At 36.2% G+C, this 22,478-nt stretch overlaps 1 protein-coding gene across 2 annotated transcripts in view; it reads right to left on the bottom strand.

Moving 5' to 3' along the window:
- Positions 1-845: 845 nt before the first annotated feature.
- IL1RAPL2 (interleukin 1 receptor accessory protein like 2) overlaps positions 846-22,478 on the bottom strand; it is a 1,036,774-nt gene continuing 1,015,141 nt past the window's right edge. For both annotated transcript variants that reach the window (XM_058536431.1, XM_058536432.1), the window contains 3 exons: positions 21,881-22,024; positions 15,777-15,947; positions 846-3,612 (listed from right to left, as the gene is read on the bottom strand). In XM_058536431.1, the coding sequence (XP_058392414.1) occupies positions 2,915-3,612; positions 15,777-15,947; positions 21,881-22,024 (1,013 nt within the window). In that variant the 3' untranslated portion in view covers positions 846-2,914. The remainder of the gene's footprint in view (positions 3,613-15,776; positions 15,948-21,880; positions 22,025-22,478) is intronic.

The raw sequence follows: 22,478 nt of genomic DNA, 5'->3' as shown, positions 1-22,478 counted from the left end.
CTGAACTGTTTACTACTTTTAAGCCCTGCAATGTTAGCCATCAATCCTCAAACAAAATATCAACTTTTCGCATGATGCTACCTTGGGGTCAAGCCTTACCAGAAGCTCTCAAGTGTCTTTGTACCCATTTTTTTTTTAATGAGAGTGACTGAAAGCAGAATAGATTTGGATCTAATTCAATTAAGGCTTAGAGGGGGTGAGGAGAGATACTTTTTAACTTCTTTCCAGGAACCGTCCAGCTACTTTTCGGAGTCTCCATAGTTAGATTGGAGCCCACAGACTACCAAACCTCCTAGATTTCATATTTTACCAAATTAAAACCATGTACAGGTTGTTCATCTCCCTGAGCATTGTTTATTCTTAATGCAGTTTTCATTTCCTATATATCTGTTGCTTTTATTTGTCTAATAATTTCTGACATTTTCAGAATTTTTCACCTTAAAATAGCCTTAGTTTTAAAAAGTATGTATACTGTTGATGGCTGAGCTAAATAAATTTTCTATGACTGTATGGGAACTAGTCACACTAGTGTTTTTCTAAATTTCCAAAATCCATTTCAGTGAAAAATTGAGAAGAAAATTTTTTCCCACTGTGAAAGCAACTGGAAGAATACATCATGTTCTAGACTAAATACTTATTATAACTTTATGGGCTATATCTCTTAAAAACCTCAGATAAAAATCAAATTTTGAATTGCCATCTAGAAATAAATTTTTATAGATAGTATACACATTGGTTCCTGAAAATGGTAGAAAAGGTTTCTTGTCAAGTTCCCCAGCACAAGTGTGAATGCTCTGTTTCTGAGCACCTCCTAGTAGTGAAAGGACACATTGTGGCCAGCCAACTCAAATTGCTACCCACGTTTAATCATTGTAAATAAAGGAAGCAGAGAGACCCATGTTATATTTTCAGAACTGGCATGCTCAATACAGAACTATTAGTTTAAAAATACCACTGAACATTCAATTTGAATTAATCTAGACTTCTGTGAAAAACAAAATAATGAAAAGTACAATTGGTCACTTAAACATATACTACTCATTTCATGCAGATTATTAACTTATTAATTACACATATCATTAAAGAACAATGAGAATAAATACAACTTTATAACACTTGGAAAACAGTTCGGAATTGATAAATTTCCATTTTGAAATACCTATAGTTTTTACAGAAGCAAAATCACCTTTATCAGTGGAAAAAATACATCTATGAAACTCCTGTATATGTTAACTAGGACTTTTCAAAGGAGCAACTAATTGTCCCCACTGTGAAATGAACATGTATCACTGCTAAGCTTTCACATACTGTTGGTGCATAATGCATTTTCTGAGCAGCTGGATATAGAAAAGCAACAGAGAAACAAGTACTTTGAACAAAACCCATGGATCACAGGGAATCGATAATGTAATGAGGTTAAAAAAATAATCAAAACACATTTGAGTTTCACAGTTTCACAAGGGCTGGACAAATTCTTAATTTTTACGCACTGTGTACATTTGTCCTTGTTTATATTTGCCCAAAAACATGATTTTAGAACCATTTGCAAAATGCCAGAATCAACCCTGATTAACAGTTGACCCTCACAGGCATCTCGGTGGACAGCACACCAAAACTGATTAATTGGAAAGAACATGGAGTCGTAACCCATAATAAATACTAGAATAGGGGCACATTCCTTACAGCAAATTTATAATATTTTAGATTATGCACAGAGATTTTCTGGTATGGTATAGTCACAGTCACAATGTGAGGGTGTTGAAGTTTAGTCTCTAAAATAGACTCTTTGAAGCACCAGGAACAGAAATATTTTTGCAGAAGCCCTGCACACATGGCCAAGCAGATATTGTGTATGTACAGAATAGTCCGCTTCACAGTTATATTTCAGATGAGAATCACTGCAATTGCTGCTCTACCACTAGTAAACTTGAATCATTCAGCACTTCATCTGTGAATATTGTTGTTTTACTTCTTTTCTACTGCTGACACTTGCAGTCAATATTGATTTAAATTCAAACTCCAATGATGCTGAAAAAAAGTAGAAAGATGCTCACATCTTCGTATAAAGCTTACAGCAGGTCAAGAGATCATTTGGAAAAAAATCCAAACGTGAATTTGTTAGCAAACAATATAATGCACACCTTAAAATGTGTTTTCAAATTTGTAAAACTTTTGAAATAGGCTAGAAAGCTGTAAGAATTGTTCAAAACCATTCTAAAAGAACTAACAGCCTGTCTACTCATTTGCTTAAGAAATGCACATTGTTTACCTACCTACCAGTTTGCCTACGGATGTGCTTGCCTAATAAAACTAAAAGCTGTCATTATGAGCTGTTGATTTAGTCTACAGAAGTTGTCCGTTATGTTGAAGAAGTTCTAAACATTTAAATCACATTTTTTCTTAACTGATATTCCTTTACAGTCTTCAAATGGGGTACCTCAACACTTTTTTCTTGATAATTCCTGATTTTCAATTATTCTATAGAAGTTCTCTTTTCCCTTTACACTTACTTCAAAATTTTCAAATTCAGTTAAAGTCTTTAAGTTTTCCTTATTTCAAATACCATATAAATACTAAAATATTCATAAATATCAGGAAGATAGCTCACTTACTAAGCTTGCAGTCCAAGTGGTATCATAAAACCTACTCTAAAACAATAGGATTTTAATTTTTTTCTTTTCAGGAAGAAATCAAAACTGTACATTGGAACAAGGTACTATACTACAAAAACAGGTCTTCTTTCCCCCCATTAGTCTGGAAATGTAAACAAAAAATTTTAAGTACAAAAGTGATTTCTGTGCCTTTTTCTTGAAACACTTTTTCAGCACCTCAATGTTATTAGGTGTACTTTATGCTTGGTATAGCAGAAATTCTGTATGCTCACATAGCTGTTCAGAGGACTTTAGATTTTTCACTACCAAATATCACTGGTGAAGCTGAGCTCTTTGGATGATAAAGGTAGCAGGGAACTGTTCCTATGAAATTCCTGGGTATCTTTCAGGGCATTATTAAGGTGTAGCTGTCCATTGAGCAGCGTTAGAGGCAGGTTACCATAAGTGTGGTGGTTGCCTAAGGAAGGTACTGGCAAGGTGGTGGTTGGCATCTCGTGTTTATAACCTCTGCAACAGTGCCTCATTTGCATCGAATCTGAATGCTGGAAATCAGGGAGATCAGCTTGAGATGACACCAGAGAGGCCGAGGTACTGGTCATGGCAATAGAGGGTATAGGCTGCAGTTCTCCAAAAAGTCCTTGTTCTGCAGAGTCCAGAACATGGCACTGAGAAAGCATTTCATTTTTCTTGATGGGCATTTCATATACTAAGTGCTTCCAAAACTTAGAATTTAATTTGCTGCTTTTGGGTCCCTTCCACTTGATCAGGGATAGAAGTTTGATGCTGCGCTTTAATGATTCCACTTCCTGGCAATTCACCTTCCCTTTTAATTCTGTACACTCAATCAAAATCACTTTGATTTCTCCACTGACTAGCATGTTATGCAGTCTGCTTTCCAATTCGAAAATACTCCATCCTCGTCTGAGAACATAGTCTGGAGTTAGCACGATAATAAGTCTTCTGCTTTGCTCAACACATCTTGTGAGATCTTCAATGTATGCTACAAATCACAGAAAGAGAGAAAGAGTAAAACAAAGACATTTCTGGTCTTTAAAGCATTAGGTTTGCACTCTAGTATAGAAAAGATCCAGTCTTTCACTAATGTACATCACGTTTTCTTTTCTTGTATAGCACATTCAGAAATCCCATTTCCTTAAAAATAAAAATTAAAAAAAAACTGCTTATAATACTCATTTTCTTTTCCCTCATCATTCCTTACAGTGTTCTGCTGGTTAATATAAACTCTGACTTCTTCAGAGCTTAAGGGTATTCCAGTTATTTTTATTTACTTAATCATTTAATTAAGGCAGGCGTCCAGGCTAGTCCTCTAACTGTACGAGCAATCAACAGGTTGATGAAAAGAGAAATGAAGCCTTTTAATGAATGATCACCATATTCATGGTTTTGATTTGCTTTTCCCCCTAGTTTTCACCTATTAAATAAGTAGGGGGGTCTATGTATAGGAACTACCTCAAAGATAATTGTGATAGAGATGGTGGAAAATCTCTTCTAGAATCACAGCTTGTTTCTCAGAATACTGTCTGTTATTTGCAACCTTCAGTTCTCCATTTTGCCCTTCAAACCTGGAGATAGGGAAGTGGTGTGTGCGTGCCCATGACTTTAATTTGAACCAGCTGCTCTTTGTTCAGTGGAAGCGTGAGGGGTGGAATTGGAGGTGGGGGATGGTGTGCAATGAACAGTAAAGGAGGAGGAGTTTGTCAACTGAGAAGTAAGTCTTTGCCCTACTTTGTGGAGCAATTCTGAGAGTGAGGTGAATATGTTATGGCCTTTTCATGGTAGAAAAACACTCAATTAACTCTAGATTTATTTATCTTATGGAATAATTCTTTTGCAATCATGCTTCCCAAAGTCGTATCAGCCGAAAAGGGAAACACACACATGTGTTAACAAATGGAGACTTGGACACAGGTGCTGCAACAGAGAGCTGTCTTTACTAAGCAGAGCACAAGGCCTTGTCTAATATACAGTGCCCTCTAGCAGAAGCAGTGCTTACAGAAGCATAGCAACATTTGTCACTACAAATCTGCTCAAGGTTACAGACTGCTTTCAAGGAGTCACGTCCAGTACATAGCGTAGGGCCGCCAAACAGCCCAGTACAAGCCATTTGAAAAGAGAAACTTATTTTACAGATGCATATTTTACAGATGATCTCTCTTTTCCAGGGTTTAATTTACACCACTTGGCAGCAAGAACACTTTCACAAGTGAAAATGAGCAAAGTTTCTACACACTCTACAGATAAACAAAAAACTTTTTAAGAGATACACATAAAATTGCTCATTTAACAATTCGTTGCTACTACTGTTTTAGTTTTAATACATTTCAGGACTTTCTCATGCAGTAGTTACAATGACTATATCAGAGGGGATAAGGCAACTTCTAAGTGGGGAGGAAAACTTAAGAATTTTAAGCATTTTATTTTAGAGATTACGTATTCAGGGAAAAAAATCAGCATTGAAATCTGCTAAAAAAAAGAAATAAAAACAAAAACACCACACAAGTAGCAATGGAGAAGTTATCACTCCGTAATTATCATTTAGAGAACTGGTGAAACAGAATGGAAGGAAAGGTAGAAAGTTTCAATAGAGTGGAAAAATATTATCCCAATGTATCAACAGCTCTGACTCTTCATTTTCTTCCTTTCTTTCTGCTCCCAAAAAGAAAGAAGTTATGTGGGAAGCTTCATCATTAGAAGTTGGATCTGTAAGATACAGTAAAATAAACTATCATGCATCTTTCCCATTATTCTTTTCACCTTTCCTCCAAACAAAACAAAACAAAACCGAACCCCCAAATCCTGGTATAAGTGCAGGAGTCCATAAAATTGCAGCTTTACCAGGTAAACTATGAGTTAATTGTTAATTTTACAGAAGAATTCTTTACAAAATAATTTTCTAAGGGGTTATTCCAAGTAGTAGTCTTTCCTTATTAATTGCAGCTTTTCATTTAATTTTTAAAAATCGATCTGTACAAACCTTGTCAGGAGCACATCTGTCACATAAACTATACCTCTATGAACAACACTATTTCTATGTGTTGAGATGTAGTTTAATTTACGTTTTAACTATACTGTACTTTTAAAAACAAAAGGTATATCTATACATATCTCTATCTACTTAACTGAAAAAAAAATACAACCCAGGTGTCCACGGTCGTAATAGAAACTATACACATACGTACTAATAAATTTGATGGGGATCTTGTGGGCTTTGGCTTTGCTATCCTTTTTCTTAAAAGATGCATGATTTCTTAAATGGGGAAGGGAACAGGGTACAATTCTTTTTTTTCCCATTAATATGGTTCTCCCCCTTCACCTGTCTATTATATTTTGCCATTTGACAGCTAAACAGAATGCAACATTCAGGGTTTTGGGGGTTTCTTAGAGATTCATTAGACAGAATTTTCATTTGCCCCCAGAAGGAATGCCTGTGAGGACAGATCCCATTACGCTCAGCTGTACAGGGTGTGGGTGTTGAAGGGAACCTTGGAGAGAGGGAGTGGTCCCTGTCTCCTGCATACTACACTGGCTGTGCTTATCCTGGCAAAGCCTAGTGGAGAGTTGAGGCAACCATCCAGATAATTCCAGCTGAAAACCTGCTGTGGAAGAAAAAAGGTCTGAATTATCCTGGTTTGCCCTATATATACATTAATCATATGCACTGGAGTCAGTCAGTCAGTACATCAAAATTTTCCCTCGGTAGACACAGCCCAAGTCTCCCAAAGAAAACATGAACCATTTGCTTGGGCCCTGAATTTTGTGTTCCATTTCACTTGGTGAACAACCAAGTGGAAGTTTTCAGATGTGAAGCCCACATTTCACTTTTTGGGATGGTGATCAGTGGCTGGGCAGCAACCTCAATGTTTGAAAGCAGCTGGGGAGGTGCCTCTAAGAGCTGCTTGGCTCTAAGGAAAAGAAGGAGAGACTGTGCCCTAGCTTCCATATTCTGGCGCTCTCTCTTTCTCTCTCTGTTTTTCTCTTTTTCTCCTCTCTACCTTTCTTTTCTCTTTTTATGTCCCATCTCCCTCTTGTCCTTTTACTTCCCACGTTGCTTTCTTTCTCACTCTTTCTTTCTGCCTTTCTCTCTCTTATTCTGTCTTCCTTTCTTACCTATATCTCTTTGCTCCCTTCCTGCTTCTCTTCCTAAGTTTTTTTTTTCTTTCTTTCTCTGTATCACCAGGAAAAAACAATGACCTAGCCATCATGGAAAATATAAGTAAATTAGCAAGAGACCAAACAGGTAGAGTTAATATTTTTCACTTGCTAATCTTTAGCCAGGGAGTTGTTGCTGGTTTCTATGTAGCAAGTGCTCAAAATAATTTCCTCCTTACCCCAGGGTTGCATGTCTGCATCCAATGACTGTGCATTGGAGCCTGATCCATTAGGACTGTGTCCTGTTTTTGTATTGCCTGTGAGCTAAGAATAATCTTTTTAAATATTTTTAAAGGGTTGTAAAGAAAAAAAAGAAGAATATGATGCAACAGAGATCATATATGACCCACAAATCCTAAATATTTACTATCTGGACCTTTACAGAGAAAGCTGGCTGCCTCTGAATTAGAGACCAATTAAGGTGTTCAGGTTTGGAAAAGTTCCAAATAAACTAAGCAGAAACAGGTATCAAGTTAAGACATTGCTCGTCCATAGTTAGTGTAGTCTCTGACAGGCAGTGGTGTTTACCATGGTAGGGCTGTGGTTTTGTGGGAGACATTTTAGAAAACTTCAGAAACAGTTTTATAAAGCTTGTTACCATGAAGAGATAATAAAGAAATGTTTTTCAAAAAAAAATCCCTAAATTCACAGCATATATGAATACTCATTAAAACTTGCCCTGACTTTTTCAGGCAAATTCAGCAACTGAGTAGCAGGAATCCCTTAAAAGACTCTCTTTTCCACATAAAAATATAAAATATCACTTACATGAAGGTTATTAAGTTATTTGTTTGCAAATTTTGGTTTAAAGTAACTTATTGATGACAGAAAAGACTAAAGGAGACTGTGTCTGATAGTCTTCTGCTTCTCTAGACAAGGCTGTGAAACCACACCAGATTATCAGACATAAAACAAAGCTAATTACATTTAACCTACTTGTGATCTTCACAATTTGGTGAAGAAAAAACTCCCTTGAACATAGTTTTGATAGGGGTGCCTAAATTGGTATAAATTCATTTTTCACATTATAAGTGCAACTGCAGGGAACCTTTTCCTTTTGTCTATACTGGGAGTTGACAGAGAGGAAAATATTCTAGAAGAAAATGCATTGTCACTAGGCCCTCCTTGGGATGCGTACCTATTAAAGAAATGAATAAAGGTCTTGCCAGTAGCACCAGTATTTGTAGGAAACTAGGCAAGTGACTACCTAAACCCATATTAAAAGAAAAGCAAATTCAATTTTAAAATCCCTTTCAGGGGCAGTTGTATAAACCAAAATTCCAGTGCATTAAGAAAAGTAGGATTAGATCTACAAAAGCGACTTGAAAATAGGACATTTATTAACAAAGCAAAAAAGTCAACTGAAGGAAGAAATAAAGCAACAAAATTGAAGCAGGAAGAATGGCAGCCCCAAGAAATTGCTTCTAATGGGATGTATGTCCTTTTTCAAAAGAACTCAGTACTCTCCTAAATCTCAGGCTCTGAATATGCTACAAATGTAGGCAGAAGGGGAAGGGAGAAAAACCTCTATATTCATGACTTTCCTTGTGGTCTTTCTACTACCTACTAACCATCTGATTTATCCAACTAATCAATTAACTACTTGTAAATTATTTTTTGTATTGACACTTCCACTTATGTCAGGGTCATTATTAGGGGCAGTTAGCATATTAAAAAAGTTGAAAGACAAACACTTAGTCTGTAGACAAAGGCATAATTTATTACTTTGTCAGGTTCAAATAATAGTAGTTTGATATGCTTTTACCTACAGCTATGTGCATCCACTATCAGTTAAACAGAAAAATCATTAGGATGGGACGAGATGCATCAAAAGATAATACTCCACTAATTTTTAGTGAACATTAGCTAATTGATAGCTATCAATAATAATATTTATAAAACCTATGGGTTACTATATCAAGAATTAAAATTAAGACAATTTCTGACAGTGATTGAGATGGATCTCCTCCTATGACTTGTGTGGAGAAACCAGCAAAAATAATATAGTTTTCCTATGTATCAAAAAAATGTATTATTCAGCACTATATATTTAGGAAAAAATATTAGACCTCTGGTATAACTAGAGACTTACAGTGTGGTACTTCATAATGTAGTCTCACTGAAAACACTATCGGCATTTTAAATAATGATGCTTAATACTAACGTATCAAAAGTTATATAGGTTGACAACCTGACTCTTTACCTTGGCTGATGTTGCTAAAGCTTTCGGGTCTTGATTCTGCCTCTGGCAGATGTACGATTCTGTCTGTGTTGTCTGCCACAGAGATTGAGGCTACAAAATTTTTATTTAGCCAGGTGTGTGTGAGGGGAATGGGCGCTGGCGCTTTCTAAACAGTGTGCAATATTGTTTGCCCTACAAAAAACTTCCCTGCCCCCTCCACCTCCAAGTCCTTGGCTTGATAATTCATAGTTTGCTAGGCTAAATTTTTTGGCAAGAGTCTTGTTCCTTATTGACTAGTGTAAGGGTCCTAATTAATTCTGATTAATATGTCAGTCAACAGTTAACATGGGTTTACTGAGACTTTGTGAGTGTAGGGAATTATATTTATTTACAGCTTTGACTTTGAAGGCTATATTTCTGGCAGTGAATCTTTTACTTTTCCTTTCACCTGTGGGTGGGAGGAAGAGCATGATAGTGGGAAGAATCTACTCTAGAATGTTGTCCACATCTCTAGATTATTTCTCTTCTCTCCTCACCTCTTCACCAAGAATAGAGGTAGATAATGGAACACATTCAGAGAATATTGAAAGAAAGGTAAGGTGGAGAGTAGCAAACAAAGAGAGTGTGCAAAATATTCTTTCCTTCCTCTTTTCTCCCTTAACCTCATGCCCTAGAAACTTATAGATATAACTAATTCCAATCAGTGCTATCTTAGTAAACGTGGAACAAGACTACTTGCTCCTCATATGGTCTTTTCTGTGGTTCCATTGGTACTTAAGACACGTTTATCCTGGTCTTCTACTCTTTTTTTTTTTTTAAAGTTGCCTCTTCTTTGTCCCACCCAAACAGAAGCTTTCCTGACTGAAATTCTACACAATGGATTCTTCCTTTACCTCAAACTCTAACGAGAAACCTCAGTCCATTGACCTCAGTACATTTCTGGGCATGATGGAATATGGTTCCCTCTCTCTTGACTCTAACATGAAGAGAATGGTGGGCATATCTAATTTTATTCCATGTGAGTAAATTGCACACAATGTGTTAAATTCCATGGTTGTGCATGTCACCCTCACACTTTTTAGGTCACAGACGTCAGATTGCCTTGAAAAGGATTTTATTACTCTCCAAGGACAATTTACTTGAATGGTGTCCAATATGTACTGTTATTAGAGGAAATATTGGCAATGAGTACTTATAGATCCATGTACAAAAACGTTTTTTGCATGCCTCACTTCAGAAGTGACTAGGGATCATCTGACACCAGATGTATTCTCCAGTCATTTGTCAATTCATTGTCAGCATAATCACATGGCTAGTTCTAAGCATTAAAGAACTGAAGATTAGACTAGTAAGGAAAGTCTAGCAACTGCAAGAATGTAATCAGACATTATAATTTTTCCTCTAAATTACTGAAGGAGTCCTAGAATTCCTAAGTGAGAGAAACTCACAGAAAATTGAGCATGAAAACAAATGGAAAGACAATTTTATACTTGTGGCCAAATTCATAGATATAATTTCAACAGAAATTGCTGAACAATCATATGCATGATAACATTTTTAGTTCACTAGTGTATTTCTCTAGTGAAATAATGCATGAGTAACTTATATAGAGATCCCCATAGTCTTCCTATGAATAGAAGGGGAAACTGAGATAAAAGCCTTTGAAGGATTTTTTTCTCTTCAAAGTCCACTTAGACATCTATAGATTTTTCTAAAGCTTCAGCAAGAACTGGCTCAATTTATAATTGTTAATAAATATTGTAAATGTACTTTTAAGTACCTTGCTTGTTTTGTTTTAAAGGCAAACAGAAAGCTACCGGATTGGGTTGTTTCTACTTTCAGTCTTAGAATGCTGTTTTCTCAGTCTCATCAGTGGCCCTCAGCCCAATTCAATAACCTTTTATATTTTTATGTTTTTTTTTAATCTCTGCAGAAACAGTGAGATAAGACGGGCTCAAGAGCCTAAATGGTACTCATCCAAAAATTTCCCTAGTGTCAGGATCTAAATTGCACAGCTGGGTTCTGTTGGTCACATGTCAGCTTCAGAGCACATCTGTTCATTCCTCAAGGATCCACTAGGCCCCATGAACACAATGTGCTCTGTGTAGAGTACTTTACACCACAAAACCCAGCAGCTGCAGGGGTGAGAAAATCTCTACTTCTCAAGTTTGTGTCTCTAGGCAGTTTGAGTAGGGTGTTTTCTATCTGGCTTTCTTTTGGTTGCCTGTCACTTCTGACATCCAGACGCCTGTTGGCAACAAAGTTGCTTTTGCTATTCTCAGGACAGATGTTTCTAGCCTGGGAAGAGACGGACCAAACTTTTACTGGAAAGTAGGAATTCTTGCCACATTCAGGCATCAAACCTGAGAAAACATAAGAAAGATCCTGGCCACAGGCTCAAGAATGGAAAGGTAGGTCACTGCCAGGAAAATAATGTCCAGATCTGAAGACTTTTAGTTTTAGCATTTAGGAAAAATATTTGTATCAAATCTCCCCATCTCTGCTGGTTCACAATGGGCAAAGGACACTTCCCTAGTAGGGCATATGAGAAGGGTACAGACACCTCCACCTCACCTTGGAAAGTGACATCTTTGTATTGAAGCTTTTTGAGAACTTTTGGTCATATGAAAGAGAGAGAGAGAGAGAGAGGATGTGAGGGAGACCAATTCGTGTACTTTTGAAACTGTATGCATTGGAAAGGTTTGTATGTTAATGAGGCTGAGTTGGAATACCATGAGAGTGGTGCAAAAAAAAATGAAGATACATCAAAGGTGAAGACATTAAACATGAATGGGTTTATGTCATAGACTTCATTAATTTGATTCATAGAAAATTATTGTTGTAGATCAAGAATGATATTATGAAGTCTGCTTTTACAATCCTCAAAGGCCTCACTCATTGCTAGTCTTTGGAGGAAGGAGTAGTCTTGGGTCAACATGTTTAAATGAGATGTGAGGGACAAACATAGCTTATAATATTGTAACTAGGTTTTTTTCCCCCCCGCAGGAATGTGTCTATATTTATATAGCATAACCTGTTAAATCTGTACCAATGGCTGCAAATACAGACCACAGAAGCTTCTTTAATAACACACATACACCAAGTCCAAAATGTTCTACTCTGTCATTCATGTGTAAATCAAGTATATTATTCATATACTTCATCGACTTCCTGAATGCGTGCTAAAAATGCCAAGGAAAAACTCGTTAATCGTGACATGGTGACTGCTCAGCCAGCTCTGAAATGTTGATGGAAAAGAAAAATTGTCAAAGGGCCTTTTTAAGAACTTCTGCAGGTTACACTCGCAAATCGGAATTCAGAGACCATGAATTTCCTCGTTCAGGAAGGAAGGATTAAAATCTAACACCCTCCAGTGGTTGCATCTAAAAACTGCATAGTTGCCCCAAATGGCTTACTTGTAAAAGGAGTCTTCCTGTGAGCCACTGGATACCCAGGATCCAAGTCCCTGCTCAGTCTGATGGCTGTATAATCTCAAAAAAATTAAAATGATCTTCTATGGACTATAAAATCTCTGCCTATCCTGATGACATCTTCTTGGGTGTTTTTACGGTAAGTTCTTCAAATGCCAGGGTGTACTACGTGACAACTTCCTATCATTTCTTATGCAGTTTGTTATAGTTTTCAACTAAAATCTTATAGTTTTGAGCTAGGAAGTATGGCTTGTGTAATCCTCACAGCCATGGTCAAGGAGGATGTTCAGACCTGTCCATGATACACTAAAACAACTAATCAATTTCAATCAATTTAGCCAAACAACTAGCTAACTCAATAAGGTGTAAAATATTATACCACCTTTTTGGGTAAATTGACACAGCAGGTTGATTCAATTGACCTGTCAAGCCATCAAAATGGACAGTCATCTGGGAGCACTAACAGGATACATTTTTAGGATGCATCTCTCTTGCCCTCATGCTCTCTTGGTCTCTCACCCATGCACGATAGCTGCTACTTTACACAATAAGCAAATGTCATCTACTTACTCTCAGGTAAAGTGGATCTCCTGTGTTTCATGTTGTCACCATTTCCCTTTCTAATGCACACAATGGTGAAGCACTGTTTCCCAGCTCAGAAGAAAGATTATGTTGAAATATTCAGACAGGAAGACTGACATTTTTCAGTCACTTAGTGGAGTTGATAAAGACTGCCTATTGTGGTGCTAACAATTTTGGAATGCAGAAAGGCAGAAAGGCCGGCACCACATTGAGTCCTACTGAAGATGACCTGACATAGAATATAAATTCTGATATGTAATGATAAAGTAATGATATTACTTTAATACAATTTCGGATATTATCACTCTAAAAATCGATTTTGCAAAATTTCTACATTTAACAAGATGATCTTGGCAAAAATATAGAAAATACATATTAATCTAATGAACTAAGCCAAAAAAATAGTAGAGAAGTGTTTTTAATTTTTTGCCAATGATTGATCAACCCTTCATAGGTATTCTTTCCAATATTTGAAAAAATAAAAGCAATATACTCATTAGCCTGTTTTGAGGACTGAGACTATTCCTACGAATTACTCACATTTTTTTTTCTTTCAGTAGAAAGCTCCTATTTAGCTTTCACATTCGCCTTGTTAAAGAAAAATGTCTTTCAGACACTATCATGCAAAAACTTAAAAACATACTTATTTCATTCTCATTATTCCCTCCTATCTTAAACCAACACTGTTCAAACAAAACTAACATGCATATATGAAGCATCTAATGAGTTCAAGTATTGGGCTAGACTATGACAGAGGTATGAGGATAAATGAGATATAGTCCCTGCTCTCATGGAGCTTACAATCTTACTGACTAAAGACATAAATAGATGCAAAACTACATAAAACAATAAAATAATAAAAAATATTACAGGAATACAAAATTTTTAGTCAAACAAGTGATTAAGCACCATGAACTCTAGAGCTAGAGAAATTATTGTGAGTTTTCACAGATACGGAGAAGGATAAATAGGATTTGTAAAGGTATAAAAGACTAACATGAACAAAAGCACTGCAAGGACACACAATGTATATCAAAGGCACAATTTACCTAGAGTGAAAGGTATGAGTAGGGGAAATGGTAGGAGACAAGTTTAGGAGATAAACCTGGGCTTGCACCAGCCTGTAGAAGTGTTTGTCTAAGGGTTATGGACTTTATCCTATAGGAAATGGTGAACAATTTAAGGTTGTTGAATAGAGGAGTGACATAATCAAGGAGGAATAACATATTAGTGGGATTAGATGGAAGAGAGGAAAAATAGGGAAAGCGGAGAGTGAGCAACATTGCAGGAATGTGGCAATTAGGGCCTATACTAGAATGGTAGAAGTGAAAATGGAAAAGATGCAATGGACACTGGATGTGGGAGAGAGATATGGAAGAATCAAAAATGACTCTGAGGTATCAGCATGTTCCTTGGGGCTTGATCAATGTAGAAGCGGTATTTCAAGTCATGAAAATGAAGGAAATTACAGAAAGAAAAGAGCAGAGGACCATGGGAAGAAGTTTGGGGAATTCTTACATTTATGGTGCAGGAAAGCAATGGACTAGGAAATATTGTCTTCTTCGTTCCTTTCTATGCACATGTAAGTGTGCATACTCACATGTACACACAAACATATATAGACACATATGCATTCTGAGAAAAGTGATGAATAATCAAGACTCAATTGTTTCAATTTGTCTTCTGTCAGTTTAGTGACCACAGTGGACTGCTGATAATCTGAATAAATGTTATTGAGGAATAGTGTGATATAGCCAAGTGAGAACCAGTGTCAAACAGATCTAGGTTCTAATCCCAGCTCTACCATTTGCCAGCTGTCTGATCTCAGACTTCCTTGAGGCCTTATTTCCTCATCTGTAAATGTCTCCACTGCTCTCTCTCCACATAGGATTATTGTAAAGATGAAATGAAATATTGTATGTGAAAATATTTTATATACTGTCAAGTACTGAAAATATAAGCTTTTTTATTTTGTTATCACATGTGTATAAATTACTGCATTTTAATTTGTGGTCACAGTTTAATCCCCCTCCCCAAAGATATTAACATAGACACATATGCAAACTAATTCTAGCACTTTTACTTTCCTTCAATGGCATTTTTAAGCTCTTTGAGGGCAGGGACCATATCTTAGGCTTTTCTGTATTCTCCTTATACTTTACTCTGTGCAGCACTGTGAACATTTACAGAAACAAAGTATATATTTTTACTTGAACCTCAATTTATTCTGAAAGCTCAAATATAACTTTCAATATGTAGTATAATTTAAAAGTAGCATTCAAGCCCACATAGTCCAAAACCTCTTAAAAATAATTTAAATACACAGTAAAAGTGCTATACCCAATGGCCTCATATACCTTTTTAAGTGGATTTTTTCTATAAATCTGGAAATGAGTAACAAGGCATAAATTCAGAATTATTAGTGACAATGATTGTAAGTATAAGCAGAAGCACAATGACAGAAGACCAGCTTTCGAACTGAAATGCATTGAAAAGACTTGAATTGACTTATACAGATTATTTTTTTAAGGATCATCATTTTCTCAGAACACTAAGGCAATATATTTAAAAATACCTTTAAGGCACAATTTTAAAACCATAACTAAGTTTTAAGTGAAAGTGCCTTTTAAAAATTCGGATGTTAGAAAGTCAGGACACAGACATTCAGGAGAAATTTGAATTTAATAAAATCTCCTGTGAGAAACAACTATTTAAATACTTGGCTCTGACATTGGAAGCTTTTATATAACTTCCTAAAAGAAACCAAACTTTTTAAATACAAAACTTGAAAGTACTTACTTCCACTTGGAATCAAGTCCCTTTCTGGGATGAAGAGTTTGTATCCATAGTGTTTTTCCAGGACATCTGGCAGTATTTCAAGAGCAAACTGCTCTTCTTCAGGATTGTCACAGTCTAAAGTATCTTGGTCCACTTTTGTGTAAGAGAGATAGGCATCATATTCCTTGTTGTCTTAAATATAAAAAACAACAAAAGGGTTATACATATTAGCAAGTTCTCTTTAAGAACTTGAAGTCTAGAACCGCTAACAGGCTGGAATAAGCACTATAATTAGTGACTATTGTTAATAATTGGAAAAAATAAGTCACATGCCATGTTATAAGAAATCTAGTACATTTCAACATAACCTAGTCATATGATATGAACTGAAATTGTTATCCAATGGGCAACCTATAGCAAGGACAGAATAAAAGAGAGAATTATTATTTGTGACTTTTGGTGACTATACGTATTTGTGATGTTCAGTGATGTGTGAATGATTAGCTCAGTGTGTTTGAATGCAGGACTAAATAGACCAAAGTCATGGATTTGAACTTTTTGTGCCAGTTGGCTTGGCTCTGTTATTTGGTCACAGACTATACCTTGTTTGCACAAATATGTAGAGAGATCCAAAAGGGGCTGGGCCCTAGAGTGTGGAAGATTGAAATAATCCAGACTCACTCCTGGAGACACTACTCATAGCACATGTCATACTTCCAGTTGGTTAGTTTCATCATCTTCATATACAAAAAGCAGTTCATTACCAAATATTAGAGACAACAGCTGGGTTTTATACAAGTGCATTGCCTATTATTCTTGTTCAATCCATGGCCAACTAATTTGACACAGGCTTCCAAAAGAAACCTTTGTTTCGAAATATACATCTTTCCAGTATTGCCAAATTAGGTTTTCCCTTCACACATTTAGTCAGAGAGTTAACTGTACTTGGAGAATGTATTTTTTTCCTCCTTTGCTGTATTGGCTCAGCGCCAGCATCTCCAAAGAGAAAATGTGCATATATACAGATTTTTTTCCGAAAAATATTAATGAATACAGCTACTCAAGGTATTAGTCCCTATTGGTTTTAGAAGGGCCACATTGGAAAAGTTATAGTGGTTTTCAAAATTCCCTCATTTATCAAAAATTTATGTTTAAAAGTTAATGTAGTGAGCATAGACTCATATGGAACTATTAGTATTTATTAAACCTAGTTACTTGCAAATAATAATTTGAAAAGACAGGTAAGCATTTCAGGATTTGTTTCTAAAACACATCAATATTTTCTATTAAAACAGACCTGATTAGAATATAGCTAAAGGGCCGGCCCTGTGGCTTAGCGGTGAAGTGCGTGTGCTCTGCTGCTGGCGGCCTGGGTTCGGATCCCGGGCGCGCACTGACGCACCGCTTCTCTGGCCATGCTGAGGCCGCGTCCCACATAGAGCAACTAGAAGGATGTGCAGCTATGACGTACAACTATCTACTGGGGCTTTGGGGGGAAAAAATAAAGAAAGAAAGAAAATTATAAAAAAAAAAAAGAATATAGCTAAAACCTGATCAAAACGTAATTTACAGAATAAAGCAGCCACACACTTACCTACACCATTAATGATTCGGTTCTACCTGCTGAAGGAGTAATAAATGATAGGCAAATAAAGAGATATAAATACCCTATGGTAGAAGTAGGCGGGACCCCTGACTATCTACAGATATCTGAAGCAGGATTATGTTATTCTAATTCTAGTAGGAGTCTAGCCTTCACCACCCCCACATGAAAGAAACTCTGGTTGCTTTTTTTTTTTTTTTTTGATGAGGGAGATTGGCCCTGAGCTAACATCTGTGCCCATCTTCCTCTATTTTGTATATGGGTGGCTACCACAGCATGGCTTGATGAGCTGTGCGTAGATCCACACCGGGATCCGAACCTGCAAGCCCCTGGCCACCGAGGCAGAGCACGCAAACTAACCACTACACCACCGGCGCCGGCCCCAAGAAACCCGGTTTTTATGTTAAGATGGTGCCTGAAGTCACGAGACTTCTCTTTAGCATGTTCTCTGGCTGGAAAAGGCTTCTGTAAACCGTGGTTGGGTTACTTGATTGCCTAGAAGCAGATGCACATGAAGGACTGCCCTTGATAGTTGAGATCATTTGGCTTACAAATGGGGCACATTCCACTGTTATACATAAAATGCCACTTGGAAGTGAGAATGTTCATAAGGAATGCTAATGTAAGAACCTCCTGGTACTCTTAGCACCTCTGCCCCGTTCCAATCAAGCTCAGGATGCACCTGCAGGTCCTTGACTTTCTCCAGCTATGATTACTCACTTGGGACTAAGAGCTGCCGATAATACACAGCTGGAAGAATAAAAGAGGCCAAAGGACAAACAGCTCCATTCCTATGAGCAGAATGTATTTCATTGTTCTTGGTGGATGGTGTTGCCGCCTTAAACTCCATAATGTCAGACTAGACCCTTGTTTCCTCTGACTTTTATACCTCACAAACCTCCCTAAATTCAACTACTTACTAATTTATTCAACAATGATTTGTTGAGCATCTACTATGAGCTCGCCATCTGCAATGACTACTTGACTCTTTCACCCATCTGACGTGGCCTTCTGGACTCCTGCCCCATAGCTTGTCCCGACTGTGACTATTTGCCCTCCAATCATGCCTAAACTCACATATTCCTGGTCCTATCCTTGCTTCACCTATATCCTAATACAGGTGATGCTACAAAGACCTTCCTCTAGAAAAATATTGCTATATTTGCATATCCCAAATCAGATTATGACAAAAAACATTGATGTGTTTGATATGTGTTAACATCCAACACATCTGGATAATAAATTTTACCTAACAGTCTAGAAACACATCAATTTTTGGAAAATCGTTGCTTCTGGTTTCAGTCATGTCCCTTTAAGATGAACTAAAGGTGAAGAGCTTATGGTGGCTGGCCAGAGCAGGAAGAGAGCTCTCAAAGCCACCATGTCAGATGTCCCAGAAGCTCTAGGATGCCAGCTAGTGAGCAAGCAGTGACCCAGATGCCACAGTTTAAAAAATGCACTTCAGCCTTATGTAGACAGCCAAAAAAACCTCATGAATAGCCACAGCTGTCGCTCACAAAGAAGAGCAAGACGGATAGAGCAAAATCAACAACGTGATGCAAATAAGGTTAACAGCAAGGCCTGAAAATTGTTTTAAAATCAAATGGCAATTCAGTAACACCACTTTTCTAGGCAAGGCTAATGAGCCTTCCTCTGTGTTAAATTATGCTGACTAAGCGCATCTGATGAACCAGAAAATAGAGCACAATGCAGACAGAGCATTATAAGGAAGAGCGCTTGCACAAGGTTCACCATACCTATGTCATTCCAAATGAAGAGAGAAGTTATGAGAAAGGGAACCAAACTGTGTGTGGAAGAATTTTCCTGTTGTCACACCTGTCTTTCCCCATTTTTAAATCTCATTTTAATCCTGTTCACTATCAGGAAGTCATTCCTGTTTACAACTCAGTTCTTCTGGGGCTATGTTAAACACAGGGCTAAATCCTTAGCTTCTAAAGGCAAAAACTGTGTAACTTTGTTGATTATTGTATCCCTAGTGCCTACTATAGTACCTGTGTCTCTGTGTGTGCATATAGTGTTTATCCAGATGAATATAAGTAAATAAATACATCACGCCTAGTGCCTGCCACATAATAGACATTTAATAAATATTTAATGACTGAATAACTCAAATGTTGAATCAATGAAGCAATTATTGCTTGGCGGATTGAAATAAAATGAATTATATTGAAAAATGGCTAAGAAGTCAAATTTGTTGGATAGATTTTATTTTATAAAAAATAAGCCATTTTTATAAGAACTTTCAGGAAATGCTACTATAGACATGAATCAAAGAAAAAACGTGAACAAAAAGCATACGGGTAAAACTATGTTGTGTCTATGAGATGCCAAAATATTTAAATGAAGCAATGAAAAATTCGGTAGGTTATCTAGCTGACATTTGGCATCATGAAATTGGATATTTCTAAAAGAGCTTTAATATTCATTTATTCATCCTCGCTACATACCTGCTGACTTTTTAGTATTCCATTCAGCCAGTACAGAGATTGTATATTTAAGGTTCGAGCTTCCATGTAGAAATATGAAATATTTTAACTTTCCTTCCTAATGAAAACCCTTGAATTCCACCCCCCCTACATTGCATTTTCCCCCAAAAACAATTGCTTTGAAATCAATACATACAATTCTTTAATCAAAAGGCTCTAGATTACTTGTCATCTTTGACCACATGGGCCACATTGGAGATACAGATAGAAAATGGACTATTTGATCCCTGAAATGTCCCATGACATTAGCAGGAATTTAATCTTACAAATATGTACTACAATGGATCAGTCTTGATTATTGAGTATGGGTGATGCAAGTAATTAATTATTGCAGATTAACATAAATTGTATCATCTCTTACAGCGAGTATTCACAAATCGCTTATAATCATGACTCAAAACAAATGAATCACAGGAGCCTCCCTTGCATGTTCTTTCATATAGACAATGCATCTTTTACATTCTCAGTTGGATACTTTAGCCATTTGTCGGCACCTTGGGAACCAGTGACATTTTCCTCAACACTATATTTCATCTAGTCATTTTATGTGTACAGGTAAGAAGTCATATTTTTCAATATTAATTGTTGTATATAGAAACCGAGGATAATTGACCACATTTTCATATATATTGTTGGAGCATATAATTATGGTCAGAAAAGGCCCTAATTTCTCATTTTGAAGATATATCTGAATAAGTGTCTTTAATAGTTTTAAATGGGCTGCTATAAAAGGTAAATACACTACTTTGATAATGAGAATGTATATGTACTCATCAAACAGCATTTCTCTAATTTACTGCAAAAACATAAGTCAAAATACACTCATATCATTGCTTATATAATAGTAACAATAAAACAAAAATCAAAGATTTCTTAAAAATTTTGATGTTACAGTCACCATTCTGCCTTTCTGCTATCACTATAAGAAGAAAACAAAATCATGAACTCCTCTCATTTGAGGAAAGAACATGATCTCAAAAAAAAAAACAAACAAAAGCTCTAACCTTCATTATTTCAACACAATGAAAACTAAGATTTATCTTTTTTATTTTACCTTCTGCTTCCTTTTTTCTTTACCTTATTTTTCTTACCTTTTGAACCCCTTCACCCATTTTTTTCCCCACCCTAAATCTGCCTTTTTAAAGCAATGACTTACAATTGGACTTTTTTTTAATCTTGGCTTATCTAAGGCATTCCACACACGTTTCCAAAGCTTACACTAGTTTGTGGGTGAGGACTTTATGCATAAGGAATGACAAATCATGATTTTTTATTTGTATTGATTGAAAATATGGTAATTTGTTCTCTTGAAAAAATTTAATCATTTTTGGATGTTCAAAGAAATAAGGATCAATACAATGCTTTATTGATATTTCATTCATAAGATTTCCAAGGGCCGTAAATGGTTAACATAAGAAAATTATAAGCCACATTCTGAATTTCTATTCTTTGAGGTCACTTTTGAGAATGATGCTACAATCATCCAAAATATGTGGGTCCAGCCATACTATGAGCTTTAAAAAGAGTATTTCCACAGCTTTTAATCTGTTTCTTGCATGATTTGTCTATTTTTTGATGCCTGGAATGGCTAAAAATGATCTGTACCTAAATTTCAATTTTCTGGAGGAAAAAGTGGAATTGATTCTTAATTTGTTTCTTAGTAAGAGAAAGGACTTTGACAGCAATCATTTTATCTTCTGATCAACTAATGTCTCCTTGTTAAACTTCTTATTTGGAAATAATTTCAAACATACAAGAACATTACAAAAATAAAACTGTTTCAAAAAACTCCCATATATCCTTTACCCAGACTCACCTATTGTTAACATTTTCTCCCTTTTGCTCTCTTCCTTAATAAATAAAAATTTTCTGAACTATTTAAGAGTAACTTGCATTAGTCATAGCCCTTCAACTCTAAATATTTCAGCATGTATCTCCTAAGAATAGGGATATTCTCTTATGTAATCACAAATTCATGCCTTTTAATTGAATTTGAACAATAGGAGACAGCTTACCATCACTAGTTTCATCACCTCCAAAATGTTGTCGGTAGAAGAGCATCAGTTCAATGTTGTAGCATTTGTAGATGGCCACGAGCAGTACAAGGAGGAGGAATATTGCTCCCAGGCCTCCTGCAAGCTCAATTTTGTAGATTAAATCTGGAACAAACAGAATAAACAGGAAAAGGCAATTAAGTCAGTAACACTTGGGATCTTCCCATATTTCCAGTCTGTAAGATGTACAACTCATTCCGCTTCTCTTTCCAGAAGATTCTTGCTTAATGCAGTAACTAGCTTTGTTCTTGATACATTTGTGTAAATCAAATTTTTGTAAAATTAACTCATTTCTAAAGATTTGAGTAATTTTACTATTGAAAGTGGTAAGTATGTATGAGAAGAAATAGTCACTCCCAATTTGTTTTTAACATGTCTAGATCTCACATATGTACTTTTGCTTTAAATGTATTTCAGGGAACTATTAGAGCTGCTTTTTTCTAGTCCAGGGCCAATATTTTGTTGTTTCTGTTAAATTATCTTATTAGCTTAGCAAGATTACCATTTAGTACTTCTCGGGACACAGGCCCTATTCTTCTATAGGAGAACAGAATCATAA

Source organism: Diceros bicornis, chromosome X (genome assembly GCF_020826845.1).
Source record: "Diceros bicornis minor isolate mBicDic1 chromosome X, mDicBic1.mat.cur, whole genome shotgun sequence".
Lineage (NCBI taxonomy): Eukaryota > Metazoa > Chordata > Mammalia > Perissodactyla > Rhinocerotidae > Diceros > Diceros bicornis.
The sequence above is the reverse complement of the archived record's forward strand: the minus strand, read 5'-3'. Positions and strand labels throughout refer to the sequence as shown.